The sequence below is a fragment of the Ranitomeya imitator genome, chromosome 1, assembly GCF_032444005.1.
Source record: "Ranitomeya imitator isolate aRanImi1 chromosome 1, aRanImi1.pri, whole genome shotgun sequence".
In the NCBI taxonomy this organism is placed as follows: Eukaryota; Metazoa; Chordata; class Amphibia; order Anura; family Dendrobatidae; genus Ranitomeya; species Ranitomeya imitator.
Genome location: NC_091282.1, coordinates 761,039,293 through 761,055,794, shown reverse-complemented (window position 1 = coordinate 761,055,794; position 16,502 = coordinate 761,039,293). Strand labels below are relative to the sequence as shown.

At 44.6% G+C, this 16,502-nt stretch overlaps 1 protein-coding gene across 1 annotated transcript in view; it reads right to left on the bottom strand.

Annotated features, from left to right (window-relative positions):
• The window catches only part of SOS2 (SOS Ras/Rho guanine nucleotide exchange factor 2), a 98,982-nt gene that overhangs the window by 55,166 nt on the left and 27,314 nt on the right, over positions 1–16,502 (bottom strand). Inside the window, exons 5-11 of the mRNA XM_069735329.1 lie at positions 16,296–16,502; positions 10,299–10,442; positions 10,017–10,127; positions 8,430–8,528; positions 7,982–8,109; positions 5,240–5,895; positions 5,078–5,159 (exon numbers count right to left, since the gene is read on the bottom strand). Of these exons, the coding sequence (XP_069591430.1) occupies positions 5,078–5,159; positions 5,240–5,895; positions 7,982–8,109; positions 8,430–8,528; positions 10,017–10,127; positions 10,299–10,442; positions 16,296–16,502 (1,427 nt within the window). The remainder of the gene's footprint in view (positions 1–5,077; positions 5,160–5,239; positions 5,896–7,981; positions 8,110–8,429; positions 8,529–10,016; positions 10,128–10,298; positions 10,443–16,295) is intronic.

The following is a 16,502-nucleotide window of genomic DNA, read 5'->3' as shown; positions in this document are numbered from 1 at the left end:
TCACGTGGGACCGCTCATTAGAGAAATGAATACGCGGCTCCACCTCCCATAGGGGTGGAGCTGCATATTCATTTCTCTAATCAGCGGTGCCGGTGACCGCTGATAGGGGAAGAGGCTGCGGCACCGAAGACCGTGTGACAGGCAGAGGGAGCGGGACGCCGCTCCATCTTCCCGGCGTCTCTCCGCTCTGACTACGCAGGTCAGAGGGCGCGATGATGCATATAGTGTGCGCGGCGCCCTCTGCCTGATCAGTCAGTTCAGAGAGACGCTGGGACCGGACGCTGGGAGCTGCAAGCAAGAGAGGTGAGTATGGCGTTTTTTTTTATTGCAGCAGCAGCAATGGCACAGCTTTCTATGGCACAGCTATGGGGCAATACTGAACGGCGCAGAGCACTATATGGCAGCTATGGGGCAAGAATGAACGGTGCAGAGCACTATATGGCAGCTATGGGGCAATAATGAACGGTGCAGAGCACTATATGGCAGCTATGGGGCAATACTGAACGGCGCAGAGGACTATATGGCAGCCATGGGGCAATAATGAACGGCGCAGAGCACTATATGGCAGCTATGGGGCAATACTGAACGGCGCAGAGCACTATATGGCAGCTATGGGGCAATACTGAACGGCGCAGAGCACTATATGGCAGCTATGGGGCAATAATGAACGGCGCAGAGCACTATATGGCAGCTATGGGGCAATAATGAACGGCGCAGAGCACTATATGGCAGCTATGGGGCAATAATGAACGGTGCAGAGCACTATATGGCACAGCTTTATATGGCACATCTATGGGGCGATAATGAACGGTGCAGAGCACTATATGGCACAGCTTTATATGGCACATCTATGGGGCAAAAATGAACGGTGCAGAGCACTATATGGCACAGCTTTATATGGCACATCTATGGGGCAATAATGAACGGTGCAGAGCACTATATGGCACAGCTTTATATGGAACATCTATGGGGCAATAATGAACGGTGCAGAGCACTATATGGCACAGCTTTATATGGAGCATCTATGGGGCAATAATGAACGGTGCAGAGCACTATATGGCACAGCTTTATATGGAGCATCTATGGGGCAATAATGAACAGTATGGAGCATTATATGTGGCACAGCTTTATATGGAGCATCTTATGGGGCAATAATGAACGGTATGGAGCATCTATTTTTATTTTTGAAATTCACCGGTAGCTGCTGCATTTCCTACCCTAGGCTTATGCTCGAGTCAATAAGTTTTCCCAGTTTTTTGTGGCAAAATTAGGGGGGTCGGCTTATACTCGGGTCGGCTTATACTCGAGTATATACGGTAAGTAAAAAAGCAAAAGTGCATTTAAATAATACAGTTTTTAGTAATACTGTTTTTTGATCAAAAAATAGCACAAAAGCCATCCCACCTCGTCACGGTAACTCTGATCGGGACAGTCCTAACTGTCTAATATTAAAACCTTACATTGTGTCAATGTTGACCTCAGTGTGAATAAGGGCAGACAAAGGACTGAGCCCAACCAGTGAAACACCAGACTGGGGAAGCCTTATATAGTCTACAGCTCAGAAACAGGGAGGACACACCCCGGCTTGCACAGAATGCAACATTACAGAGAAAAAAAACACACAAATTGAGCTTATTTTGAGTTGGTACACATGCAGAGGTTAAACGCATGTTCATATTGGCCACAAAACATTAAAACCTACAATAGAAATTTTTTTTTTTTAATATTAGACAGTTAGGACTGTCCCGATCAGAGTTACCGTGACGAGGTGGGATGGCTTTTGTGCTATTTTTTGATCAAAAAACAGTATTATTAAAAACTCTGTATTATTTAAATGCACTTTTGCTTTTTTACTTAGTTACATCAGGGTTTTCACTTACTTTTTTTCTCTTGTAGGTTTTAATGTTTTGTGGCCAATATGAACATGCGTTTAACCTCTGCATGTGTACCAACTCAAAATAAGCTCAATTTTTGTGTTTTTTTATACCCCTAACCCTAATCCCAACCCTATTCCCAACCGTAAATGTAATCCAAACCCTAACCCTAATTTTAGCCCCAACCCTAGCCCTAACACTATCCCTAGCCCTAATGGGAAAATGGAAATAAATACATTTTTTTAAATTTTTTATTTTTCCCTAACTAAGGGGGTGATGAAGGGGGGTTTGATTTACTTTTATAGCGAGTTATTTAGCGGATTTTTATGATTGGCAGCCGTCAGACGCTGAAAGACGCTTTTTATTGCCAAAAATATTTTTTGCGTTGCCACATTTTGAGAGCTATAATTTTTCCGTATTTGAGTCCACAGAGTCATGTGAGGTCTTGTTTTTTGCGGGACGAGTTAACGTTTTTATTGGTAACATTTTCGGGCATGTGACATTTTTTGATCGCTTTTTATTCCGATTTCTGTGAGGCAGAATGACCGAAAACCAGCTATTCATGAACTCCTTTTGGGGGAGGCGTTTATACCGTTCCGCGTTTGGTAAAATTGATAAAGCCGTTTTATTCTTCGGGTCAGTACGATTACAGCGATACCTCATTTATATTATTTTTTTATGTTTTGGCGCTTTGATACGATAAAAACTATTTTATAGAAAAAATAATTATTTTTGCATCGCTTTATTCTGAGGACTATAACTTTTTTATTTTTTCGCTGATGATGCTGTATGGCGGCTCGTTTTTTGCGGGACAAGATGACGTTTTCAGCGGTACCATGGTTATTTATATCCGTCTTTTTGATTGCGTGTTAATCCACTTTTTGTTCGGCGGTATATAATAAAGCATTGTTTTTTGCCTCTTTTTTTTTTTTTTCTTACGGTGTTTACTGAAGGGGTCGTTACGGACGCGGCGATACTAAATATGTGTACTTTTATTGTTTGTTTTTATTTAGATAAAGAAATGTATTTATGGGAATAATATATATATATATATATATATATATATATATATATATATATATATATATATATATATATATATATATATATATATTTTTTTTTATTTTTTTTTTCATTATTTAGGAATTTTTTTTTTTTTTTTTTTTACACATGTGGAAATTTTTTTTGATCTGACAGAGCACTGCAGGCTTACCAAGCGCCTGCTCTGAGCAGGCACTTGGTAAGCCACCTCCCTCCCTGCAGGACCCGGATGCCGCGGCCATCTTGGATCCGGGCCTGCTACAGGGAGGGAGGTAAGGAGACCCTCGCAGCAACGCGATCACATAACGTTGCTCCAGGGGTCTCAGGGAAGCCTGCAGGGAGCCCCCTCCCTGCGCGACGCTTCCCTATACCGCCGGCATACCGCGATTATGTTTGATCGCGGTGTGCCGGGGGTTAATGTGCCGGGGGCGGTTATAAGTAATAAATGATATACGCGCTTCCTGCCAAATCAGCGAGGAAACACAGCTGGATGCTGGATGCCATAGAGAGCCCCAAAAGTAAAAATAAAAGCTCGAATCCGCTCACATATTGACAAATGCCAGGAAGTCATAGGGTGACCGTATTGTAACATCCAGCAGACAGATGAGAGTTCTATCCAGCACCCTATATTAGACAAACCCTAAACTAAACGGAAGACTATATTGCTCCAATAATAGGCAAAATAATTAAATATAAATCTCCATTTAGGGGCAAGAATGGTACGGAGAAACATACAAAAAATACTAAATAGATAGAGGGAATTCACGATAGTGAAAAAATTGTAAGGTCAAAATTGACTACTGCAGCTAAATAAGTATGCAGTGCATATGGCAATTCCAAATTAGGGTTCCCAATTCCCTTAAAATAGTGAACAACAGGGCAGAACTAAGACTAAGCAAAATGCACAAGGAAGGGGACCAACTTGTCATTACAGGAAACAAGTATAAGTCAGTGATTCATTTAGGCCTCGCGGTGAGACCGACTGCTTTCGGAAGATCCACTCCGCTTCACGTTTTAGGAGGGCCTTGTCAAAGTCTCCACCTCTTATCCTAGGTTGTAGGAGTTCTATCATACAGAAGGTCATCCCGTCCGGGTTATAAAAACCCTCCCCTTTGGGATTTACTCAGGCCTGCTCAAGCATCATGGCGCCTGCATCCATGTTATATTGGTTCTGACATCTCTGCCTCCTGAGGAACCGTCTAACGGGGAAACGCGTCGGGGCGATTACCTGGCAGCTAAGTAGATCTGGGCTTATGTCCTCCCCTGGCTGCCTTGTATATCATGTGCATTAATATGCTGAGACTGTACATTACTGATACGCTGATCTGTTTTCAGTCTGGTGCCTAGGGAAGGAATAGATTTTTCTATTGTGTTCTGTGACAATAATACTATTTTTCATGTCAGTTATATATGGATGTTATGTCACACCACCTATCATCTACCCTGGCACTATTGGCACATGCTGCCTCAGGCTGTTCTAAGAGGGTCTGTTATTAACAGTCTGCTGACATATATTGAACCAGGCTACTCTGAGGTTATTTTACCTACCCTGGTCATCAATGCTATTGTGCTTTAGTCTGTAACCTCTTGTAGTGCTGGCTGTATTTGTTTATTTTAGGTTTTCTTTAGCCAGCACACTTGAGTTTAGCTCTTATGTGATTGGATTATTGCTTGCATGTAGCATACATAAGAAGCTCTGTTGCAGGATGCTATACAGTTTTGGGGTTATTTATTATTATTTTTTTACTTTTTTGTGCACCTTAGCCTATTTTTTCAGACCTTCCTTCATCTCTTTAAATGGCTCATTGTTTTCCCACCTGTAGCTCGCTAGATATTTAATAGGGTGAGTTGGGGTCAGCCGCCGTTGAGTGGGGGCGCCAAATCGATCTGTTAGGGTGCCAACCTCCACTGGTAGGTAGGGATAGTAGCCAAGTGTAGGGCTATCTGACAGAATAGGTGCACAATTGGATCCTGTTTTTTTCTGATTTATTTTTGTGTCTCACTGGGAAATGGTATTTTTAATATATATTAATAAATCTATGTTTTAAGGGATTACATGTTACACAGAGAGGGGTTAAGCAGAGGTGTCCAGCAATGTGATAAATGAGGTGTCTTTTTGGTTTAAAGGTACATTTTGGTGCATTGGATGAATATTTACTTGCCTTTCGATCAGTAGACTCAGTAACTCCTGTGGTTTACAAAATGAGCGATATGTGGTCAGAAAAGTGCGTACAAAGTTAGGATCTGGGAAAAGAAAACCATTTTTTAAAAAACAAACAAATTCTTAAAGGATTAACTAGCATTTGTCAGGACGGAGACTGTACCTGCATACATGTGATATGTCAACCTCTCAATGAGTTTCACCACTGTCCCTCCCTTAATAATGGGAATTCCTCCCCTACTCTGCACATTGTCTTCAAAAACTATGTTCTCTTCCGAATCTTCCTCGACAAAGCGATAAACGTCCGGGCTAGGCAGGCGCAGGGGCTGCTCATTCTCCTCCTGAATGAGCACAGAGTCCAGCATCCGGTCCAGTGTGCTGCGGTACTGCAACGAGATCAGAGCTGCCATCCAGTTGTTTTTCTCGTCAGCTGTCTTGGCGGCAAAGACTATGTTGTTTTCATCCTTTGAGAGCAACTCAAATGCATGTTTGAAATCATATGTGTCTTCCCGGTCTATGACCTGCACCTTCCTCATGATGAATTTCTCCTTGAGGCGATACTCGGCGGTGTTGTATCCGGGAATCCGGGACTGGCCGTGATTCGTTTTGCAGCTGATCATCAGGCCATCAAAAAGGAAGATGTGCCGCTCATGCTTGGCCCCAACTCTGGTCAGGGAGCCCTCCATAATAAACTCATTGCAACACTGCCCAATGTCTTTGCCTTCCCAACCATCAATGTTCTTCTGGATTTCGTTCATTTTCTTAATAGCCAGACGCTTGCTGCGCATTTGACCATTGTACAGCCGCCAAATTGTCTCCCTATAAAAGACATGAACAGTGTATGTGATAATAGAGTCATAGAAAGGTTTCTTTTTAATATCAGTTTCTGAAAAGCTGGGTTACTACCTGCACTGCCCCTACATCACCCACCAGGGTTACTATCGAACATTCATTGCGTCTCAGGAGTGAGGTGGGGTCGAAGAGTCATTGGCATTGCTCGTTCCCAATGCGACTCCGCACTGGTCCGGATAATACTTTTTACGTTTTTGCAAAGCTACAACTCCCAAAATATCCTAACAAAATTTGGCTGTAAGAGATTGCTGGGAGATGTAGTTTCACAACAGATGGAATAGCAAAGGTTGCTGCCCTCTAGTCTAATGGGAATAACTATGATTATGTAGATCTATAATCAGGCAGAACAAAGCCGTTGTTTGTCATTAACTTCCTTGCCCTTTAATGATGAGAAGCCTCTAACCCTGTCTCAGTCTGTTCAGCAGAACTGAAAGAGCTACAGAAAACTGGACATATACACTGCTCCAAAAAAATAAAGGGAACACTAAAATCCCACATCCTGGATATCACTGAATGAAATATTACAGTTGTAAATCTTTATTCATTACATCGTGGAATGTGTTGAGAACAATAAAACCTAAAAACGATCAACTTAAATCACAACTAATATTCCATGGAGGACTTGAGTTGGAATGATGCTCAAAATCAAAGTGGAAAATGAAGTTACAGGCTGATCCAACTTCAGTGGAAATGCCTTAAGACAAGGAAATGATGCTCAGTAGTGTGTGTGGCCTCCACGTGCCTGTATGACCTCCCTACAACGCCTGGGCATGCTTCTGATGAGGTGGCGGATTGTCTCCTGAGGGATCTCCTCCCAGACCTGGACTAAAGTATCCGCCAACTCCTGGACAGTCTGTGGTGCAACGGGCCGATGGTGGATGGTGTGAGACACGATGTCCCAGATGCATTCAATCGGATTCAGGTCTGGGGAACGGGCGGGCCAGTCCATAGCTTCAAAGCCTTCATCTTGCAGGAACTGCTGACACACTCCAGCCAGGTCTGGCATTGCTCTGCATTAGGAGGAACTCAGGGCCAACAGCACCAGCATATGGTCTCACAAGGAGTCTGAGGATCTCATCTCGGTATCTGGAGGGCTGTGCGGCCCTCCAAAAAAATGCCACCCCACACCATTACTGACCCACTGCCAAACCGGTCATGCTGAAGGATGTTGCAGGCAGCAGATCGCTCTCCACGGTGTCTCCAGAATCTGTCACATGTGCTCAGTGTGAACCTGCTTTCATCTGTGAAGAGCACAGGGCGCCAGTGGCGATTTTGGCAATCCTGGTGTTCTGTGGCAAATGCCAAGCGTCCTGCACGGTGTTGGGCTGTGAGCACAACCCTCATCTGTGGACAGCGGGCACTCAGACCATCCCCATGGAGTCGGTTTCTAACCGTTTGTGCAGACACATGCACATTTGTGGTCTGCTGGAGGTCATTTTGCAGGGCTCTGGCAGTGCTCCTCCTTGCACAAAGGCTAAGGTCCTGCTGCTGGGTTGTTGCCCTCCTGCGGCCCCTCCACGTCTCCTGGTGTACTGATCTGGCTCCTGGTAGCGCCTCCAGCCTCTGGACACTACGCTGACAAACAAAGCAAACCTTCTTGCAACAGCTCACATTGATGTGCCATCCTGGATGAGCTGCACTACCTGAGCCACTTGTGTGGGTTGTAGAGTCCATCTCATGCTACCACGAGTGTGAAAGCACAACCAACATTCAAAAGTGACCAAAACATCAGCCAGAAAGCATTGGTACTGAGGTCTGTGGTTCCCACCTGCAGAACCACTTCTTTATTGAGTGTGTCTTGATAATTGCAAAAAATTTCCATCTGTTGTCTATTCCATTTGCACAACAGCATGTGAAATTGATTGTCAAACAGTGTTGCTTCCTAAGTAGACAGTTTGATTTCACAGAAGTTTGATTTACTTGGGAGTTATATTCTGTTGTTTAAGAGTTCCCTTTATTTTTTGAGCAGTGTATATGAGTCATTGTTCTTCTTTTTTTGGGTCTGCAATTGAAAAAAGCATCACAAATTAAAATACATTTAGACTGTCTTTACCCTGGTCGACGCCGCGGCGAGTGCTTATTGTAAATGCGTTCCATGCTACATCGTAGGTTGAGCAGAGCAGTGATGGCTTGTTTTAGACATTCTCTGTCCTCTTGGTCTTCACTCCGTTCTTGTAACAGCTAAATATTGAGGAAAATAACAGTGAACCTGATAAATTATTCCAATATCTCACGAATTTACAGCCTTCACAATGTAAAAAAAATTGTCACCAATGTTTATCTACAGATGTTAAAAAAAAAAGAAGAAAAAGAAAAAAAAAAGTGGCAACTCTCAATTGTATTTTGTTTTTTTCGACTCCTTATTTTCAAGATTTCCGCTTGTTTTCAGTAAATTTCAACATTCTTGTTTACATTCAAAAGCCAGAAAATCTATTGAACAGGAATTGGTAATTATATATGAATGATTTCAGGTGATGGCGAGAGAAATGTTCCCCTCTTACCTCCAATAATTCAAAATAGTGCAAACAATGGTAAACGGGAACCAGCATCAGACGAGGAAGGACGTATCTTACCGCTTCTTTAAAACCTTCTGAAATGGACTGCAGAAAAAAATTATACACGAGGTTAGAGTAAGAAAAACAAGTGAAATCTTTATAGCAAGTCTAAAGCAAAATCTAATATTAACCCCTTCGTGACCAGAGTGATTAGATTCTAAGTAACTGGACAAACTTTTTTTTTCTGGTCTACCAAAAATTTTTGGTTCTATTTTTCTTGAGATGAGTAGGACTGTCTTTTCTTTTTCTATTTTTTTTTGGGGGGGGGGGGGGTAATCGCGAGACTGCTACGTCATCACAGGTCATTGTCCCGGAAGGCATTACTGGGAATGGGAGCATCGGGAAGGCTGCGAGGGTCGCCGGAAGGTGAGAATATCAAGACTTTTTTTTTAATTATTATTTTTAATATTACATCGTTTTACTATTAATGCTGCAAAAATGACCGGAGCAGTACAAGTGTATAGTGGAAACGAATAGAACAGCAGGGTTAAATGCTGCTGTCAGAGACTGACAGTGGCTTTAAGTGGTTATATAGCAGGGATAGGAGCTCCGCCCGCTCCATGACATAATAGTACACCATGTATCAGGAAAGTGGGTTAATCTCTCGATATGCCGTGGGTTGCTATTGGCACGTAAGTGGTTAAATGGCTTGGACTGGAGATAACGCTGATCTTAGACTGTTGCACCTGCTGCTGATCAGGGCACAGCTCCTGGTCATCTTCTGGTAAAAATGTATGGAGATGTTCATTTGTGGAAGCAAACATAGAAGGAACAGTGCCCACACAGTAAAGGTACCGTCACATTAAGCGACACTGCAGCGATATAGACAACAATGCCGATCGCTGCAGCGTCGCTGTTTGGTCGCTGCGCCACGCTTATTAACCCGATATTTACCCTGGTTACCATTGTATGTGTAAATAAAAAAAAAACACTACCTACTTACATTCCGGTGTCTGGTCACGTCCCTCGCCTTCAGCTTCCCGCACGGACTGTGAGCGGCGCGCCGGCCGGCCGTAAAGCAGAGCGGTGACGTCACCGCTGTGCTCTGCTTTACTGCCGGCGCTCACAGTCAGTGCGGGAAACTGAAGGCGAGGGACATGACCAGACACCGGAATGTAAGTACTAGTGGTTTTTTTTTTTTACATATACAATGGTAACCAGGGTAAATATCGGGTTAAGAAGCGCGGCCCTGCGCTTAGTAACCCGATATTTACCCTGGTTACCAGTGAAGACATCGCTGAATCGGCGTCACACACGCCGATTCAGCGATATCAGCGGGAGATCAGCGACCAAAATAAAGTTCTGATCATTCCCCAGCGACCAACGATCTCCCAGCAGGGGCCTGATCGTTGGTCGCTGTCACGCATAACGATTTTGGTAACGATATCGTTGCTACGTCACAAAAAGCAACGATATCGTTAACGTTATCGTTGTGTGACGGTACCTTTAGATGCAGGAGCTGCATTTTCAGCTGGAGATCCTAGTGAACAAACCCCCCTTAAAACCCCAAAACAAAAAAAAAAAAACAGTTACCTGAAAATAGGGAGCGACTGCTGGCTTAGCCATGAGGTTGTTAAAATGTTCGTGAAACTGGGCAGCTAGGATGTCCTGGGATAAAGTTTCATAAGGGTCGAAGGCCTGCTCCTGAGAGAAAAGCAGGGGAGAAGGTTCGTGATTGGGACCCAATGAATTATCATCCAACAGATCGATAGTACAGCGAGGATAACCAGCACCCATAATGTACGGCCGGCAAAAAGAAACCAACAGCGCAGATACAATAAAATCCCACATGTATGAATGGAGCCTGGTCCTCACCTCAGCCAAATCTTCAAAGCAGCTTCCGACCAGTGGATGGGGACTACTCTCATCAGTCATCTCCACCGTGTCCTCAATCAGACCCAGAAGCTTCACGGTTAATTCATGAATGTCCAGAATGTTACTGAAGATAATCTCTATGTCCTGCAAAAAAATAAGTCATGAAGATAAGCTTATCAAGGGGGCTATAGCGTAGCCACGCTACAAAATTCTGCAGTCTCCAGAGCTGCAATTTCCCACCATTCCTCACTGCATCAATATCTGCAAAGGGCTTATTCTGGATACCTGCTTTGGGGGTAATCGGACATCCACCAGCAGAACAGTGAGGGCAGCTCTGGAGTATAACACAGGATGTAACTCAGGATCAATAATGTAATGTATGTACACAGTGACTGCACCAGCAGAATAGTGAGTGCAGCTCTGGAGTATAATACGGGATGTAACTCATGATCAGCAATGTAATGTATGTACACAGTGACTGCGCCAGCAGAATAGTGAGTGCAGCTCTGGAGTATAATACAGGATTTAACTCAGGATCAGTACAGGATCAGTAATGTAATGTATGTGCACAGTGACTGCACCAGCAGAATAGTGAGTGCAGCTCTGGAGTATAATACGGGATGGAACTCAGGATCAGTAATGTAATGTATGTACACAGTGACTGCACCAGCAGAATAGTGAGTGCAGCTCTGGAGTATAATACGGGATGGAACTCAGGATCAGTGCAAGATAAGTAATGAATGTACACAGTGACTCCATCAACAGAATAATAAGTGCAGCTCTGGGGCATAATACAGGAGGTAATAATTTGTGTATTACAGAGCAGTATTACAAGGCGCAGCGGCTGCAGAGGAATACTTGTGGTTGTCAGTACAAGGTCTTATCTGAACCTTGGAGCCGTTGATATCATATGGTGACATTGAAATACACTTTAAACAACTTAAGCAAACAATTCTCAGCTTGTCCTACAACGCCTCAGAAATAAGGTGAAGATATGAGGAGCAGAAAGTGATTTGACTAGAAGGACAAACACCGGTGGTGATGTAGGTTACTTACTCACAGCAATCACTGGGCCTCATTTATCAAAACTGACCAAGTAACGATCATTGCTGCCACGGCAGCCAATCAGAGCTCAGCTTACATTCTACCAGAGCAGTTTAAGAAATAAAAGCGGAGCTCTGATTGGTTGTTAAGGGAAACAACGAGGCTCACTGTTCAAATTGTGACTATACTAGAGAAAGTGCTAAGATAAGGGGAGGCGTTACCCATAGCAACCAACAGAAAACAGATGGGTGGACTGGTTTCACATATCTGTGTTGTGTGGTCCATATTCTGAGCGCAATGCATGGACCGGTGGCAGGTCTCCTGAACATGGCAGTCTCACAAGCACATTACTGTGCTGAGGCAGCTCCATACCCAAGGGGTCCCGGCTACCTTACATAGCAGGCACTTATTACTGCAGTGATCTGAGTTAGCAGGTGTTAAGGTGAAGAGTGGACACGGCACTTTAGGCCATGTTCACACAGTGCGTTTTTTACTGCGGAACCGCAGCGGTATTGCCGCTGCGGTTCCGCAGCTGTTTTCCATGCAGGGTACATAACAATGTAACCCTATGGAAAACAGTCACTGCTGTGCACATGATCCGGAATTTAGTGTAAAAAGCCGCGCTGAATAGCCGCGGTAAAAAAAGAAGGAGCATGTCAATTCTTTTTCCTGAACCGCAGCGGTTCTGCACCCATAGACCTCCATTGTGAGGTCAAAATCGCAGTAAAACCCGCAGATCAAAAATATATCTGCGGGTTTTACTGCGATTTGATGTGCAGAACCGCTGCAGCAGGAAGTGCGGGGGAGCGGGCGGAAGTGCGTGGGCGGAGTGTGGCTGCCCCCCCGTGCTCCGATCCCGCCCCCCCGTGCTCCGATGCCCCCCCCCCCCGTGCTCCGATGCCCCCCCCCAGTGCTCCGATGCCCCCCCGTGCCCTAATCTCCCCCCCTTATACTTACCCGGCGTCCGTCCGGCCGTCTTCTCCCTGGGCGCCGCCATCTTGCAAAATGGCGGGCGCATGCGCAGTGCGCCCGCCGAATCTGCCGGCCGGCAGATTCGCTCCAAAGTGCATTTTGATCACTGAGATATAACCTATCTCAGTGATCAAAATAAAAAAATAGTAAATGACACCCCCCCCACTTTGTCACCCCCATTGGTAGGGACAATAAAAAAATTAAGAATTTTTTTTTTTTTTTTTTTCACTAAGGTTAGAATAGGGTTAGGGTTAGGGGTAGGGTTAGGGTTAGGGGTAGGGTTAGGGGTAGGGTTAGGGTTAGGGGTAGGGGTAGGGTTAGGGGTAGGGTTAGGGTTAGGGGTAGGGTTAGGGGTAGGGTTAGGGGTAGGGTTAGGGTATTTTCAGCCATTTTAGCCCTAAAAAGCTTCCTAGGAAACACACAGTAAAAAAAGGATAAAAAAACGCATCAAAAAACACATCAAAAAACGCATCAAAAAAGGACAAAAAAAGGACCTGCGTTTTCTGCCAAGAGCTGCAGTTTTTTAAAAAAACTGTCCTGAAAAAAAAAGGATGGAAATCCTGAACGTGTGAACATACCCTAAAGGGTAAGGTCTCTTTCATACTTCCGTCTTTTTCCTACTGTCGAAATCCGTTGAGTTTTGACAAACAGGATCCTGCAAATTTTTCTGCAGGATCCTATTTTTTTCCCAAAGACTTGTATTAGCGACGGATTGCCATACGTAGTGCACTGGATCCATCGGAAAATATCGGTACGTCGTCTGGAAGAAACGTTCAATGAAACGTTTTTTTTTTTTAGCGTCGGAAAAACGTGCAACGACGCATCCTGCGGCATACGTTGTTGGCTATAATGGCAGCCTATGGGCACAGGATGCGTCGTTGCAGGAATCCAGCAACGTATTGCGTTTTTCTATTCCGAGCATGACTGGAAGGATTTTCGAGTCTGGGGGAAAAAAAATCTCTCTTGATGTGGCGCCCAGGTTTCTTGACAAGCTCTTGGATGTAGCATCCAGATTTTTTTTACACACCCCTGGATATGGCACCCAGGTTTCTTTTATCAACAAAAACTGCCTGCTGTGGTGCCATTGCCACCAAACCAGAAGTGATTCCAACAAACACTATTATCTTGATAAAAAGTCCAACATTTATTGATACTTAATTAAAATCAATACACATCATAAAATTAGACAGGGCTGAAAAACCTCAAAGAGGTTAACAAGATAATAGTGTTTGTTGGAATCACTTCTGGTCTGGTGGCAATGGCACTACAACAGACTGATTTTGTTGATATTTAATTGAAGTGTCTAATGATTAAGTATACTTTTGGACGCATAGAATTAATCCAGATTTCTTTACACGCCCCTGGATGTGGTGCCCAGGTTCCTTTACACGCCCCTGGATGTGGTGCCCAGGTTCCTTTACAAGCCCCTGGATGTGGTGCCCAAGTTCCTTTACAAGCCCCTGGATGCGGTGCCCAGGTTCCTTTACAAGCCCCTGGATGTGGTGCCCAGGTTCCTTTACAAGCCCCTGGATGTGGTGCCCAGGTTCCTTTACAAGCCCCTGGATGTGGTGCCCAGGTTCCTTTACACGCCCCTGGATGTGGTGCCCAGGTTCCTTTACACGCCCCTGGATGTGGTGCCCAGATATCTTTACACGCCCCTGGATGTGGTGCCCAGGTTTCTTTACACGCCCCTGGATGTAGCATCCAGATTTCTTAACACGCCCCTGGATGTAGCATCCAGATTTCTTAACACAGCCCTTGGATGTAGCATCCAGATTTCTTTACATGCCCCTGGATGTAGCATCCAGATTTCTTAACACGCCCCTGGATGTAGAATCCAGATTTCTTTACACACTCCTTGGATGTAGAATCCAGATTTCTTTACACGCCCCTGGATGTAGCATCCAGATTTCTTAACACAGCCCTTGGATGTAGCATCCAGATTTCTTTACATGCCCCTGGATGTAGCATCCAGATTTCTTAACACGCCCCTGGATGTAGAATCCAGATTTCTTTACACACTCCTTGGATGTAGAATCCAGATTTCTTTACACGCCCCTGGATGTAGCATCCAGATTTCTTTACACACTCCTTGGATGTAGAATCCAGATTTCTTTACACACTCCCTGGATGTAGCATCCAGATTTCTTTACACACTCCTTGGATGTAGAATCCAGATTTCTTTACACGCCCCTGGATGTAGCATCCAGATTTCTTTACACGCCCCTGGATGTAGCATCCAGATTTCTTTACACGCCCCTGGATGTAGCATCCAGATTTCTTTACACGCCCCTGGATGTAGCATCCAGATTTCTTAACACGCCCCTGGATGTAGAATCCAGATTTCTTAACACGCCCCTGGATGTAGCATCCAGATTTCTTAACACAGCCCTTGGATGTAGCATCCAGATTTCTTTACACGCCCTTGGATGTAGCATCCAGATTTCTTAACACAGCCCTTGGATGTAGCATCCAGATTTCTTTACACACTCCCTGGATGTAGCATCCAGATTTCTTTACACACTCCTTGGATGTAGCATCCAGATTTCTTTACACGCCCCTGGATGTAGCATCCAGATTTCTTTACACGCCCCTTGGATGTAGCATCCAGATTTCTTTACACGCCCCTGGATGTAGCATCCAGATTTCTTTACACGCCCCTTGGATGTGGCATCCAGATTTCTTTACACACTCCCTGGATGTAGAATCCAGATTTCTTTACACGCCCCTGGATGTAGCATCCAGATTTCTTTACACAGCCCTTGGATGTAGCATCCAGATTTCTTAACACAGCCCTTGGATGTAGCATCCAGATTTCTTTACACGCCCCTGGATGTAGCATCCAGATTTCTTAACATGCCCCTGGATGTAGCATCCAGATTTCTTAACACACCCCTTGGATGTAGCATCCAGATTTCTTTACACGCCCCTGGATGTAGCATCCAGATTTCTTTACACACTCCTTGGATGTAGAATCCAGATTTCTTTACACGCCCCTGGATGTGGCTTCCAGATTTCTTTACACGCCCCTGGATGTAGCATCCAGATTTCTTTACACGCCCCTGGATGTGGCTTCCAGATTTCTTTACACACCCCGGGATGTGGCTTCCAGGTTTCTTTACACGCCCCTGGATGTGGTATTGCATCATTATGATGTGTAGGCCATACACATTGGGAATGGAGCACAATCTCCCCCTCTGACGGATTTGCCAAAATCTCAGAAATTCCTTTACATTAACTTGCCCATATACTTTGTCTTTCCCAAAAAATAAATGAATCTTTTTACTTTTACAAAACAGCTGACTCAGTATTTCCAACCTGAACAATTGCAGCCATGCCGTAACCAAGGCTGGAACGTCATAGACACAGTACAGAACACAAAGTGTTCGTTCTGTAGTAGATTCATCACATCAAATACATTGTACGGGTGAAATTTCTTGTCTCAGAAAGAGAAATTAATATGCTGCGGTCTGCAGAGACGTGCCTCATATCCGTCTCCGCGTTTGATCCGTGGGCATCTGTGGATGCATAGTTGACATGGGATTTCTTGAAATCCATCCACTATGCTGTAAAAGTGGTCAGCTGCGGGTTTGACGCTGCACAAGTAAGCAGTGTCAAACCCGCAGCAATTACTGATCGTGTGCACATACCCTTAAGGAAACCCGTCCCCCAGGACCATTCCTTTACGAAAACTTACTCCTGTGAATCCCTACCAGGACTGGTTATGGTGGTCCTCAGAAGTCAGGTGGATAGAGGGGACGTCATCACTTCCAATCCCAGTAGAATTAATAAAATAGCTCTTGAGGATGGGCTACACAGGGCGGTCAGGTCCACAAAGCAACTATCTCCCCTTGTCATTTGCAAATCTCAGCTAGAGGTGCGGCAGCAGCACCAGAAGACAATTGCAAAGGCAGCAATCCATACTGCATGGTACCCATCATAGACATATAATACCCACAATATGAGAAATGCACAACTTACGTTGGGTGTAAATAGCTTTTTGTTAGCCAAGAATGCCTCTCGAAACACCTTAATAATCAGGTTCAGCTCGCGCAGATATTGTCTCTCTCCAGCTATTTCCGTCCTGACCAACTCATAATAGTTCAGCTCCCCCGTAGAGGAAGGTTCCTCGTCGCAGAGAGCCACTAAGCCGATGTCGTCATCTTGATCGAACATGTCCATCAATAC